The sequence below is a fragment of the Sorex araneus genome, chromosome 3 (genome assembly GCF_027595985.1).
Source record: "Sorex araneus isolate mSorAra2 chromosome 3, mSorAra2.pri, whole genome shotgun sequence".
Classification (NCBI taxonomy): domain Eukaryota; kingdom Metazoa; phylum Chordata; class Mammalia; order Eulipotyphla; family Soricidae; genus Sorex; species Sorex araneus.
Genome location: NC_073304.1, coordinates 204,264,116 through 204,279,225, shown reverse-complemented (window position 1 = coordinate 204,279,225; position 15,110 = coordinate 204,264,116). Strand labels below are relative to the sequence as shown.

The 15,110-nt window shown below is 40.4% G+C and overlaps 1 protein-coding gene across 2 annotated transcripts in view; it reads left to right on the top strand.

Annotated features, from left to right (window-relative positions):
* INTS2 (integrator complex subunit 2) overlaps positions 1–15,110 on the top strand; it is a 57,796-nt gene that overhangs the window by 32,693 nt on the left and 9,993 nt on the right. For both annotated transcript variants that reach the window (XM_055132932.1, XM_055132931.1), the window contains exons 16-19: positions 3,140–3,244; positions 7,651–7,815; positions 9,900–10,101; positions 12,232–12,357. In XM_055132932.1, coding sequence (XP_054988907.1) covers positions 3,140–3,244; positions 7,651–7,815; positions 9,900–10,101; positions 12,232–12,357 — 598 coding nt within the window. The remainder of the gene's footprint in view (positions 1–3,139; positions 3,245–7,650; positions 7,816–9,899; positions 10,102–12,231; positions 12,358–15,110) is intronic.

Below are 15,110 nucleotides of genomic sequence, written 5' to 3'. Positions count from 1 at the left end.
TAAAGAAGTTTAACAGAAAGAAAAAAAGATTCTGTATTACAAGCAGCAGTGACTGCTTATTTCACCTGACTTAGACTGCCAGTTTAGCTGCCAAGTTTTGATTCTGGCCCACACCAGGCAGTGCTTAGGGGCTACTATTGGCTTTTTGCTCAGGGTTGCTTCCAGGGGTCCCTAGGGGTCCTATGGTGCTGGGGATTGAACCCAGGCCTCCCACATGCAAAGCACATACTCAGCCTAATGAGCTCTCTGGCCCAAAGCTGTTATTCTTTATGCAATAGTCTGATGGATCATAATCGGAAAGTGAGGGATTTTAGGTTTGGAGCACAATTCAGCCTGGAATAAATCTTGGAAATGAACTAAGGAAATGGAAGAGACATATTAGGGTTTCTTTTTGTTCTCTCATCCCCTTTCTGTTATCTACAGGATTCCAGGTGACTGTTTCCCAAAACTTTAGGTCCATCCCCTGGAGGGGAGATTGCTACAATGATTAAAAGGTTATTGGTAATAGTTTCTGTGCAGTTGAGGGGGTAGGTGGCTTTTTTCTGTTTGTTTGCTTGAAAGATGATAGAATTCTATGGGGGTGACGTGAATGCTACCGGGAATATCCTGCCCGCATGGCGGAGCCTGGCAAGCTACCTGTGTCGTATTCGATATGCCAAAAACAGTAACAAGTCTCACAATGGAGACGTTACTAGTGCCCACTCAAGCAAATGGATGAACAACAGGACAACAGTGCTACAGTGCTGCTTCTTTTTCTGAAAAGAGGATGGGAGACCAACTAAGTTTTCAGTTTCTGTTCTAAGTGAAATATTGCATGGCTAGGTCTGGTAGTAGTGTATATGTATTGTGAAGGTAGAATTGAGAGGTTTTGCTGGTGGATTCATGAGGTGTTATAGAGAATCAAGGTTGATATGGAGAGTTTTGGCTAGAACCTAAAAAAGGGTGACTGTCAACTGAAATAAAAGACCAGGAGGTGTGGAGAGCAGGTTTGTGGGGGTCAGGAGCTCAGCTTTGGACATGTTAAATCCGAGATGTCTAATGGACTTTCAAATGGAATGTTAAGGAGACTGTTGTATATTAGTCTGGAATTTAGAGGAAATAATTCAGTTGAAGTTTTGATATTCTTAGCCTTTAAAGTAATTACATTAATTTATTAGTTTTTCATTCATTCTCACTTCCCTTTCGTCTCCTGATGTTTTGATGACTGGGGTTGCACACATGCTTAGTTGTAGTTGCTTGAACATGTACTTGTGATGCTGATGAGGCATTGCGGTTACTTAGTTGTGCTTTTACACACAGTCACTACAGGTCACTCCAGGGACTATACAGAGTGCTGGGGATTGAACTCAGGTCAGCGGCATACTGTAGAGCAAATGACCACACTTCAGCCCCTTACAGGGGTTGCATTAAAAAAAAAATGTGTGTCATACCTAGCAGTGCTCAGGATTTATTACTAGCTCTGAAAATAAGGGATAATTCCTGGTGGGACTCAAGGGGATGATGTCAGGGATCAAACCCAGGTTGACTGTGTGCAAGGCAGGTTCCCAACCCGCTATATTGTCTCTCCAGTCCCTAGAGTTGCACTCTTTTTTTTTTTTTTGCTTTTTGGGTCACACCCAGCGATGCTCAGGGGTTACTCCTGGCTTTTCACTCAGGAATTACTCCTGGCAGTGCTTGGGGGACCATATGGGATGCCGGGGATTGAACCCGGGTCGGCCGCGTGCAAGGCAAACGCCCTACGGGATGCCGGGGATTGAACCCGGGTCGGCCGCGTGCAAGGCAAACGCCCTACCCGCTGTGCTATCGCTCCGGCCCCTGTACTCTTTTCTTATGTTACCCTGTAATGCTAGTTGGCGATCGGTGTGTTCTCGCACATGTACTCACCAAGGATTGCTTTCCTGGCTTCAGTGCTCTTGCATCTCTGTTTTAGATGCACTGCATTCTAGGGCCGTACCCTTTAATTTCAGTGCATGCAGACACCTAACTGGTGTGGCTTGAAGTTGCTTGCTGTGTTGGGAAATCACAGATAGTAGATCTGCCAGGCACAGACAGCAGGAACAGCAGAGCTTCTAGGATAACACTGAATGATGTTGCAGAACCAGGAATTGAATTTGTGACCTTTTGCTTACATAGTAGCTGCTTAAATCACTGAACATCTTTTGGCCTTTCAGCATATCTGTCTCTGTCTAAAATCATGGTCAAGATTTTATCAGTTACTGGGGCCAGAGCAGTAGTACAGTGGGTAACACATTTACCTTGCATTCAGCCAACCCTGGATCGATCTCTGGCATCCCATAATGTCCCCCAAGCACTGCCAGGAGTAATTCCTAAGTGCAGAGCCAGGAGTAACTCCCTGAGTATCACTGGGTGTGACTCAAAAAGCCAAAAAGAAAAAAAGATTTTATCAGTCACTACTTATTCAGTGACTGAGGTCACCAAGGGATGGAGTGGGAGAAAAGGATGATCTGATGGTTGCCTAGGGAACAATGTTTCACGGAGGAGGGAGTGATCAGTGTCAGGTAGTCTAGATAGATTAAGGTTAGGTTTAGGCATAAGGCTTCACAGATGAATGCATGTAGCATGTTGTAAGGTACGTAACCTTTACAGTTGTACCAGTAAAGTGGTAGTGGTGAGAACATTAAGATGGATGTGTTAAAAAAAATGATGGACAGCTTAGCTGACTGAAGTTAAGAACTGTGAGAGAAAGATGTGAAAAATTATATAGCTCAGCCTCCATTGGCAAGAGTTAGTTTGCTTGTTATGATTAAAATAAGTCTTTTGGAATCATAATGCACTAAGCCATGTGGCCACAAATGCATTTAGTCTTCCTAATTGGATTTGGGAGTATTTCAATTCATTTGCTGGATTATGTCAGTGCAGGGCACTCTACAAATGGCATTGCTTGATTTTTCTCTTTAGTTTGTATTTTGGAATATATTCACAAGTCTTATTCTTTAGGGATGATTTTGCTCCTCCCTGATTTTCACTTTTGATAGTGTTTCTTCATCTTTCATGTTGTATTCACAAATTAAAGTCAATTACAAATAATTTGACACTGTCTTTATTCACACTTAAGCTAAACTTTCTGTGTTTTTTTTTGTAACATTTAATTTTACTTTTTTTTTTTTTATCTTGACAGCTGCCATGCAGAGAAAACCCAAATCATATTCTTCTTCTTTAATGGATCAAATTCCTATCAAATTTCTTATTCGACAGGCTCAAGGACTGCAGCAAGAGTTAGGAGGTAATTGATTTCCTGTCTTTTTAATGCTATCTTGTAACTGTTGTAATGTTACAAGGGCTATTTGGTGCTTAATCTTAAAATCCAAAGAAATAAGGAATTCCTTTTCACCTTTCATATTCTTTGACGTCTACAAAACTCCTCTTAAGAATAAGAACAATAATAATTTGAAACAACATTACTTAGGTGTTTTATTTGGAATGGTATTTTAAACTTGAAAAAGAAAATGCAGGTTGAGGAGCCAAAGAGATAGTACAGCTGATAGGAAACTTGCCTTGCACATGACCAACTTTGGATTTGGTCCTTGGCATCTCATTGTTCCCCAAACCCACCAGGAGTTATTTCCTGAGTGCAGAGCCAGGAGTAAGCCCTCAGCATTGCCAGGTGTGCTCCAAAAACCAAAAAAAAAAAAAGAAAAAGATTAAACTATATGAAATTGCAAGGAATGAACATGTATTAATTTTTTGGCTTTTTGGGTTGCACCCGGTGATGCTCAGGGGTTACTCTTGACCTCCTGGCTCTGCACTCAGGAATTACTCCTGGCTGTGCTTGAGGGACTGTATGGGATGCTGGGAATTAAACACGGGTTGGTCATATGCAAGGCAAAAGCCCTACCTGCTGTACTATCCTTCTGGCCCAGAAGTGAACAATTTTGGCATATAAAAAGTCCATTTTTCATGTGACTAAAGATAAACACATGAGTAAAACTTTTTTTTGTTGTTTGTTTTGGTGTTTTGGCACAACTGGCTATGCTCTGGGCTTCTGGCTCTGTGCTTAGGGATCATTCCTGACAGGGCTCGAGGGACCACATTTAGAGCCGGTGATTGAAACCTGGTCAGCTATATGCAAGGCAAGCTCTGGCCACTGCTGGGAATATATCCCAGAGAGGCAAAAAAGTATAATCGAAACGACATCTGCACATGTATGTTCATCGCAGCACTGTTTACAATAGCCAGAATCTGGAAAAAACCCGAATGCCCCAGAACGGATGACTGGTTGAGGAAACTTTGGTACATCTATACAATGGAATACTATGCAGCTGTTAGAAAAAAGGAGGTCATGAATTTTGTAGTTAAGTGGATCGGCATGAAAAGTTTCATGCTGAGTGAAATGAGTCAGAAAGAGAGAGACAGACATAGAAAGATTGCACTCATCTATGGTATATAGAACAACAGAGTGGGAGACTAACACCCAAGAACTATAGAAATAAATACCAGGAGGTTGACTCCATGGCTTGGAGGCTGGCCTCACATTCTGGGGAACGGGCAACTCAGAGAAGGGATCACCAACTATAATGTAGTCGAAGGCCATGCGGGGGAAGGGAGTTGCGGGCTGAATGAGGGCTAGAGACTGAGCATAGTGGCCACTCAACACCTTTATTGCGGGCCGTAGCAGCTAAATAGAGAGAGAGAACAGAAGGGAATGCCCTGCCACAGTGGCAGGGTGGGGTGGGGGGAGATGGGATTGGGGAGGGTGGGAGGGATGCTGGGTTTACTGGTGGTGGAGAATGGGCATTGGTGAAGGGATGGGTTCCCGAACTTTGTATGAGGGAAGTATAAGCACAAAAGAGTATAAATCTGTAACTGTACCCTCATGGTGATTCACTAATTAAAAATAAATAAATTAAAAAAAAATACCGGGGGGTGCAGGGCTGGAGCAATAGCTTAGTGGGTAGGGCGTTTGCCTTGCGCGCAGCAGACCCGAGTTCAATTCCCAGTATCCCATATGGTCCCCTTAGCACTGCCAGGGGTGATTCCTGAGTGCAGAGTCAGGAGTAACCCTTGTGCATCGCTGGGTGTGACCCAAAAGCAAAAAAAAATAAAATAAAATTGGGGGTGCTGTAGTGATAGCACAGCGGGTAGGGCGTTTGCCTTGCATGCGGCCAACCTGGGTTCGATTCCCAGCATTCCATATGGTCCCCTGAGCACTGCCAGGAGTAATTCTTGAGTACAGAGCCAGGAGTAACCCCTGAGCATCGCTGGGTGTGACCCAAAAAACAAACAAAAAAAAATTTGGGAGGTTTTGGCCCAAACTCAGTGGTTTTCAAGGGCTACTCCTGGCTTATTTCATGGAGATGTCTCTGGCAGTGTGTTTGTGGAACCATGCTGTATGTGGAATTGAACCCAGACCCTCACACATGCAAGGTATGTGAGCTATCACCGAGCCATATCACTATCCTCAATTTTAAGTAGTTTATATAAGCAAGAAAGAAAGAGAGAAAGAGAGAAAGAAAGGAAGAAAGAAAGAAAGAAAGAAAGAAAGAAAGGAAGAAAGGAAGGAAGAAAAAGAAAGAAAGAAAGATAGAAAGAAAGAAAGAGAAAAAGAAAGAATATGCTATTATGATTGTGACTTGGTCTTATGTGATTTGCTTTAAATTCCATAAGTGGATGACTGGACTCAAAGTATTTTTTATTATTATTAATACTATTACCCCTTCCTATAACTCTGATGTTGATGATGAGGATAGTGGTGTAAAAACAATAGTACTTGGTGTTCATTTAGTGTGATTCTTCATATTTCCTAGTAAGCATTTTTATAACATAATTTATTTTCTCATTAATATAATAATAGTTATAAATCATTAAAGTATGCTATAAGCAGAAGTTTAGGAATAAGATTTTGCTTTAGTAAAATGAAGAGTTCTTATTGCTTTTGAGCTTCCCTAATTTTTTTTAAAAGTTTTTTTTATTTTATAAGGTAGCTCACAATATTTGATTACATTCAGTATTTAAACACCAATCCCACCACCATCACACCTTCCCGCCACCGTATTTCGGATGTTTCCATCCCAAACCCCAATCCCTGTTTCAAAGCAGAATCAAAATAAGATATACTTTGTATTGTTTGTTATGAAAAAACGCTGAAAATGTTACAAAAAAGTGCCATTAGAGGAAAGAGTGTGAAGATTGTTCTATTTCAACAGGGGCCATTTAGACCTTCTATAAGAGATCACTAACATGTTGTAAACGTTGACTCTTGTGTGATTTTATATATATATATATATATATATATATATATCTGTAAAAAAAAAGTACATTTCCCTCTAAGATTGGTTGCTTGCTACTTTGAACCCCATCAAATGTGGTTCAGTACTCTTGGAGCATGGGTAGGGTGTGTCCCATGAAGTGTTCATTCAGGAATAGGTTCCCTGGAGGGTGAGGCTCGGCCTGAGCGTGTGGAGAGTGGCCGTGAACATGGCGGCAGTTGAGTTCTGGATGTTTTAGGCTGCTTGGGCTGGGTCCCTTGGGGTGGGAAGGGCTCTCCCCGCCCTCCTCTGGGGCGCCCCTTGTGAAACAGACTGGTGTGGGGTCCAGTGTCATGGTTATGGTGAGCGTCATGTTATGCTCCCTTCCGGGAGAGAAGGACATGCGATCTGGATGGTGGTTCATTTTGCTGACCTTCATCGCTTTGTGACTTTGGTGATGTTAAAAAATGTCTATTAGCGTATTACTATAGAATGAAGACAATATTGAGTACTTTGTAGGAATGTTAGGGTGAAATGAGAAAATATATATAAAGTGCCCAAGACCTTTTAAGGCTTTAAAATTTGTAATTTTAGTTTCACTTATCTGTCTCAATAATTCTCATCAAGGGTTGAGGTGAGAATGTTACTCCATAAAATTCTCTAACACCCTATTAGATTGTTTTCAGACCATATATGATGCTCCCTCCACCTTTAAAAGTATTTTCTGTGTTAACTTTAAGTTTTCCAAATGGGAGACTTTTGTGTTGGGATAGGGTGGAAAGAAACTTGCATTTGTTATAAAAGTAGTTTGCAAGTTCATCACATTTCTTGGGGAACTTGTGGATTCTCTGGCTGAAAAACTGAATAGTAGTTCTTTCCTGTAGATTTTGTATATTCTTGTAGATGAGATATATGAATTCATTTCCTCCCCTTTTTGTTTTTTGGCCCACACCTGCTGGTGCTCAGGGCTTACTCCTGGCTTATATTCAGGGATCACTGCTAATGAAGCTCAGACAATATTGGGTGTGAAGGATTGAACCTAGTTGGCTGCATGCAAGGCCTTATGCACTGTACTATCACTCTGAAAATTCTCAAATGGGTGCCAGAAAGATAATACAGCGGGTAAGGGCACTTTTCTTGCACATAGTCAACCCAGGTTCGAGTCCCAGCATCCCATATGGTCTTCTGAGTATTCCCAAGGCTAGTTCCTGAGTGCAGAGCCAGGAGTAACCCCTGAGCATTACTGGGTGTAGCCCAAAAATAAATAAAATAAAGAAAGTTCTTGAATGTTTAAAAATTCAGGGGCTGGGAATGGACCTTTAGTGGTTGAGCACTTGCCCTGCAGTGTGAGGGCCTGGGGTTTGATTCCCAGCACAGTAAAATGAGCAAGCAATAAAACCAAAAAACCCTTCTAAAATTTGGTTGACTTTTGTAAATTTTCAAGGGTTGCATTCTGCTTTACTACGTCTCCTTGCAACTAACTACCCACATTTATGTATTGTGGATGATTGGATTTGTGAAGAGGAAATCACGGGTACCGATGCCCTATTAAGGAGAATGCTCTTGACAAGTAATGCCAAAAACCACTCTCCTAAACAACTGCAGGAAGGTATAGTAAATTGATGTTCCTTTTACCTCCTTTGTTAAAATCTTAAAATCACAAAATCTCAAAATTGTGTAGAATTTTCTTGAAGATCCAGCAATGTTTTGTGAATATATTTTAAATAATCTTTACAGAGTTTTAACCATTTCCTTCTCACATGTTTATAATTGTTTCCTTCTAGGTTATATTACTAATTAATTTATATGGTTTTAGCATGTTCATAAATTTGTAATAAATGTAATGGAATAGAGCAGTATACCTGCTGTTATTGGATAATGTTATATCAACACTTCAAATAGAAATATAATGTAATTTTGCTAGCCATATATACAACTTTTATTTATTTTTTTACAACTTTTATTATTAATTTAGCCTGTTTGAATAAGATATGAAATTACACCCTAAAACTACACAGTTGGGTAAACCAATGTTACTTCAGTAAGAAAACAAAAGAAATTTGTTTGTTTGTGCTGTGCTCAGGGCTTCTGGCTCTGCACTCAGGGATCATTCCTAGTGAGGCTCGGAGAATCATATGTGGTGCCATATATCAAAGCTAGTTTGACCACTTGCAATGCAAGTGCCTTTCCATTGCACTGTTGCTCAGCCCCTAAGAAATATTTTTGCCTTTTTGTTTGATTTTGTGCCATACCGGGCAGTGCTCAGAGGTAACTCCTTGCTGTGCACTCAGGAATTTCTCCTGGCAGGGCTTGGGGGAACCATATGGGATGCTGGGAACTGAACCTGCACCAGCCGCGTGCCCTGTCTGCTGTACTTTCTTTAGCTCTAGCCAAGAAGTATTTTTCATAAAATAATTTAAAAACAGAAAACAAAAAACATTTCACTACCAGTACTCTCCCTTTGTTTTTTGCAGTGCTGAGACTTGAACCTAGGACCTCACACATCATTAAACACTTAGCTTCTTCCCCAACCCTTTACTTAAAAGGCAAAGACTTGCTGATTGGAAGAAAAACAGTGTTCACAAATATAATTTTAATCTTTTTATGGCTATATTAAGGAAGTATACAGGGGCTGGGAATATATTTTAAACAGGGGGATACATGCGCATGTGTGAAGTCTGAATTTGATCCTCAACACCCATAATCCATACCACATATCCTGGTATGACTCTTAATGACTTTAAGTAAAGCAGTGAAACTAGGCTTTGAGTGTTCCTGGTCGTGGTCCCCAATACAACAGAAAAAAATTTTGAAAGGCGTCATAGAGATAATACAGAGTTAAGATCCTTGCCTTCCCTGACCCAGCCAGGAGTGATCCCTGAGTACAGAGCCAGGAATAAGCCCTTTGCACAGTGAGGTATGAATTCTAAGCAGAGAGAGAGAGAGAGAGAGAGAGAGAGAACAGACAGAGGAGAGAGAGAGAATAAAAGGATAAAAGTTAAAAGAAATGGAAAAAATGGATTTTTTAATTGATTGATTATAAATTGATTATATAAAATATATTTTTATATTAAAAATTGGAGCGTAGCTCAGTATTAGATCACATGCTTCACATATATGAGGCCCTGGATTTGATCCCAGTTGTCAATTTTTTTTATTGTAGTAACATGATGGCATAAATTTCAGATGTACATCATTAAAAAGCAACATGTGTATTTATACTGCATTTTACCTCTAAAAGTCCAGTTCTATTATTTATACTAACTCAGTGCATCTAATATAGTACTTCATCTTTAATTAATAAAAAGATTTAGATTATTTAGAAGTGTTGGAGGTCCATAATTGGTGGTCTTCTAGGGCAAATTTTGGTTTGGTGCTCAGGACCCCTTCTAGCAGTGCTTGGAAGGGATTTTGTGGGCTCAGGGTCAAACTCGGACCTCACACTTGCAAGACAAGTGCTCTACCACCAAGCCATAGTCTCAGTCCTATGAAGTGAGATATTTATTGTTCTTTACTATATTACTTCCAAAGCAGATATAGGTAGGTAGCGTTGGAATTTTTATTTTTTCTTAGTGGTATTGTTTTCTTATTTGGTGTTTATTCTTTTTGAGTGATTTTAGTACCTATATTAGAATTTATATATAGTGTGAGCTATATTAGAATTTAGGTTTGACTGCTACATTTTTGTTTTAGCATTCTCAGCTGTCCCAGTAAATCACACACAAGTGATGCAGATTCTAGAACACTTGACTCTACTGTCTGCCAGTGAACTTATACCATATGCAGAAGTGTTAACTTCCAATATGAATCAACTATTGAATTCAGGGGTTCCTCGAAGAATTCTTCAAACAGTCAATAAATTATGGATGGTCCTTAATACTGTGATGCCTAGAAGGTAATTCCAATGTGTGTTACATGTAATAGATAAGTTTATAGCAGTGATTATTTATTACAGTCAAACTTGGGGACAATTACTGAGTATTTGACAATCTAAGTCTTTCCTGAAGACTAATTCAAGAATTGATGATTTTTTTTTTTTTTTTGCTTGTATTTTGGTTTTGGGCCACACCAGGCATTGGTCAGGGCTTACTTTTGCTCTGCACTCAGAAATCACTCTTACTGGGGCTCAGGGGACCATATGGGGTCCCTGGAATTAAACGCAGGTAGGTCTTGTGTAAAGCAAATGCCCTACCCATTGTACTATTGTTCTGGCTCCAACAATTGATAAACTTTCTGGAAAAGAATAAGCTTTATCTTGAGACATGGAAGCTTTAAAGTACTTCTATTTTTCTGTTTGTTTCAGTTTTTGGGTCACACCTGGCAATGCTCAGGGTTTATTCCTGGCTCTGCACTCAGGAATTACTCCTGGTGGTCGTTGGGGGCACTAAATGGGATCTTGGGGATTGAACCCGGGTCGGCCGCACCCAAAGCAAATGCTCTACCTGCGGTACTATTGCTCCAGCCAAAAGTACATCTGTTGGAGAAAGTTCTTTAAAGTGCATCTCTCCTTTCCGCTTTATGCAGCCCAGCGGGGTGGACTCCTCAGTCTATTGTTAGCATCTCTACACATGTATTTTATTTTGTTTTTCCTTCTCATTTACTTTTGTTTCTGTTCTTTTGGGTCACACCTGGAAGCATTTTGGGGCTACTCTCAGCTTGCTGCTTAGTGGTCCCTCCCAGCTGGAGGTCCTCACTGCCTGGAGATTCGGCATGCAAATTGTGCACTCCAGCCTTTTGCGCTATCTCCTGGTTCCCCAGGCAGAGCAGAAATTGTAGAACTGAAGAATACTGTATCTGAAATTTAAAGTTCTGTAAGCAGAATAGAGAAGGCAGATATCAAGTTTTCTTTCTAGTAATAGATTTCCCATTATCCTCTCTCACATTTTTATGTTATTCAGAAATCTTACTGTCAAGTGGAGCTCTGCCTTTCCTCTTTAGAGGTTCTTTAAGTGTTTCATGGTGGCTTAGTGTCAATAAATTCCTTTAATGTTTGACTAAAAAGCATTTTATTCTTCCTTTAAATCTGATTGACAACCTAACTGGGTGGATTTGTTTTCTTTTTAATACTTTGTATACATCATGCCACTCCCCCTGGCTCATGAGCTACTCCTGTCTTGGTGCTCTGGAGACACTCTTGGCAATGCATGGGAGGCCATATGGTAGAGGGAATTGAACCAGGAGCTCATGCATGCAAGGAAAGTACTCTATCACTGAACCATTTCATTGGCCCATCTATTTTCCCCCCCAGGTTTTTTTGGTTACTGAGCCACTCCTGGTGCTACTCAGTGACTATTCTGTGAACAGTACTCAGGGTGTCACTCCAGGCAGTTCATGGAGGAATCGTGTGGTACTGGAGGTTAACATGGCTCCCTGTAGGGCTGGAGTGAGCACCCAGGAGTAATTTCTGAGTGCAGAGCCAGGAGTAATCGCTGTGTATTGCTGGGTGTGACCCAAAAAGCAAAAAAAAAAAAAAAATAAACCAAACCAACAAACAAAAACATAAACAGAAAACATGGCTCCCAGGTTTTGAGTCCCTCCCTGAACCCTATTTTATTTTCCTTGATATATCTTCTTCTTTTTTTTTTCTTTTGCTTCTTGGGTCACACCCAGTGATGCTCAGGGGTTACTCCTGGCTTTGCACTCAGGAATTACTCCTGGCGGTGCCTGGGGAACCATATGGGATGCTGGGGATTGAACCCGGGTCGGCCGAGTGCAAGGCAAAGGCCCCACCCGCTGTGCCATCGATCCGGCCCCATCTTTTTTTTTTTCTTTTTGGGTCACACCCCGTGATGCACAGGGGTTACTCCTGGCTCTGCACCCAGGAATAACCCCTAGTAGTGCTTAGGGGTCCAAATGGGATGCTGGGAATCGAACCTGGGTTGGCCATGTGCAAGGCAAACTCCCTCCCCACTGTGCTATTACTCCAGCCCCTGATATATCTTTTTAAGAAAGAAAGGACTGGATTGTTATTTGTTTCAGTTATAATAGAATTATTTTTTGAACATGTGATTATTTATTTTATCAGGCTATGGGTAATGACAGTTAATGCACTTCAACCAACAATAAAGTTTGTTCGACAACAAAAGTATACTCAGAATGACCTGATGATAGATCCTCTTATTGTCCTAAGATGTGATCAGAGAGTACACAGGTATGTGTCATTTCACTTTCATCTTTATGGTAGAGTTATTTATTGGAAAGTTAAATGAAATTGATATATTTTTTTTTTGCTTTTTGGGTCACATCCGGCGATGCACAGGGGTTACTCCTGGTTCTACACTCAGGAATTACTCCTGGCGGTGCTCAGGGGACCATATGGGATGCTGGGATTCGAACCCGGGTCGGCCGCGTGCAAGGCAAACACCCTACCCGCTGTGCTATCGCTCCAGCCCCGAAATTGATTTTTTGTTGTTGTGGTTCTGCTGGGGATTGAACCCAGTATCTCACACTTGCAAGGCAAGTGCTTTACTGCTGAGCTGTCTCCTTCACTTAAGAAATTCTGTTTAAATTTATTGCCAATATGATCTGAATTTTTTTAAGTAGTTTGATACTCATTAACTGTATTCATTTTAATACATAATGTGAGATTAATAAAACCTTGCTTTGGTATAGAAAGGTAAGTACAGAGGTTTTGGCAAGCTCCATTTGATCCTGTCAGGAGAGATTCCTGAGTGCAGAGTCAGGAGTAAGCCCAGAGCACCGCTGGATGTGTTGTGGTGTTGGAATGATGTGCTTGGGAAACCACCAATTACAGTATTGTAAATCACAGAGCTTTAATCAATAAAAATAAATTTAAAACAAAACAAAATGAAACCTAGCCTTAAGGAAATGTTACTATTGGTTTTGGCAACCACTAGTAGTGACTATTCTCTATGTCAAGATTGATAAAAAGTAATACTCTTTTTGTTGACATTATTGAAAAGACGTAAAACTAGTTAATTATGAACCACAATATACTAAAACTGATTTTTTGGTGAGGGAGCATTTTGCCCACAACTATTCTCAGGATTTATTCCCAGCTCTATGCTCAGGGGACAATATATGATTGGTTGCTTGCAATGAAAGCATCTTACCTGCTGTATTATCATTCCAGCTCCGTAAAAACTGAATTTTTTTTTTCTAATTCAGAAAAGATTTTATTTTAGCAATGGGAAAGGAAGAGGGAAAAGTGCAAGAAGGCTTCCAAATTGGTGTCACGATAAGCAGGATTCCCCTGAAACAGACTTTTTTTCGACACCCTCAGTTGTGATGTTTGCCACATTTGTCTATAGTTCTTTCCATTTGCTGAATTTTGATTACTTACTGAGAAGTCACCACCTTCAGAGACAGAATTAATTCACATCTTTAATGTTTGCATCTCTAGTTGCTATGCTGAATAATATCAAAGATGTATAAACTGACGTCTCTGGGGCTGGAGTGATAGCACAGCGGGTAGGGCGTTTGCCTTGCACACGGCCAACCCGGTTCGAATCTCAGCATCCCATATGGTCCCCTGAGCACTGCCAGGGGTAATTCCTGAGTGTATGAGCCAGGAGTGACCCCTGTGCATTGCCGGGTATGACCCAAAAAGAAAAAAAAAAAAAAAACCCAAAAAACTGATGTCCCTGCCTTTAAAAGTGATTATTACTCTCATGAGGGAAATAAGGCAAATACATGAAAAAGTCAATGATATTTTCATGTGCAGGTGAATGGCATAGTAAATGAATCCTGTTAAAAGTTCAGAAAATGTACCAGTAGTGCAACAGGTAGGGTGCTTGCCTTGTGCGTGACTCACCCAGGTCCAGGCCTGGCATCACTTATGCTCCCCCAAACTCACCAGGAGTTAATTCCTAAGCACAGACTCAGTAGTAACTCCTGAGCACTGCTGGGTGTGACCCCAAAACAAATCAAAAAACAAAAAAAGATGAACACATCAAGAAATAAGTAGGATGTTTTGTACTCACCCAGTTTTCTTGAAGGGATAGTGAGTAGGCTATAGGAGAATTGAGACTGACCGTACATTTATATAACTGTTGAACTTCTGTATTCCTGGGCTTATTAAAAGTATTCCTTTTATGTATATATCAAAGTTTTCATAATATATAAGTAAAAATACAAGGAAACTAAGTTTAGTGGAGAGTCTTGTTCTCTAGCATATTTTGCCACTGCTGTAGTAAAATTCCCCTTAGACCTTTCTTAACAGACTAAGTTCTATCTCCAGTACAAACTTTGTTTTCATAGTACTGTATATAGTTTTATTTTCAGTGTAGCTACAACTTTATAGATATAAATATTTACAACTTTGTGTGGTTTTACTTTTTTTTTTTTCTTATGTTCAGGGTCTATTTTTGTTCCACATCTTGAGGTTCTGGGGGCTTACTCCAAAGTCTGTGTTAGGGATTCAATCCCAGAGGTCCTCAGGGAACCATGAGGTGCAGGTGATTTAATCGAAGTTGACAACAAGGCGAGCCACCTTAACCCCTGTACTAGTCTTTTAGCTTTTGGATTGTTTTAAAAAATATCATATTATAGGTATTAGTTTATACTTTTTGAAAATCTTAATATTCTGATTGCGGCTGTGGCTAGAGTACACATCTTACATTTGGGAAGCCCCGAATTAGATCTTCAACACCGTGTGCTCACTCTGCTGCTTCCTCTCTCCTTAGCTAGGAGCGGCAGCAGCAGCACACACAAAGAAGAAATAACACTGTTCTCAGCATATTCTTCATTAGAATGCCCAGTTCTGTCTCATTTGCTTTAACCGCTGCAAAGTATTTCGTATCATAAAGATTAATAGTCTGTGCTCCTTAAACTAGATTAGAGTATCTAGATTGGAGTTTGAGATTTGACTTATTTAATTACTTAAACTTATATTCCCCACCTTCCCTTCGTTATTGTTGATTTTGTGATGAGCAGGGGTTGAAT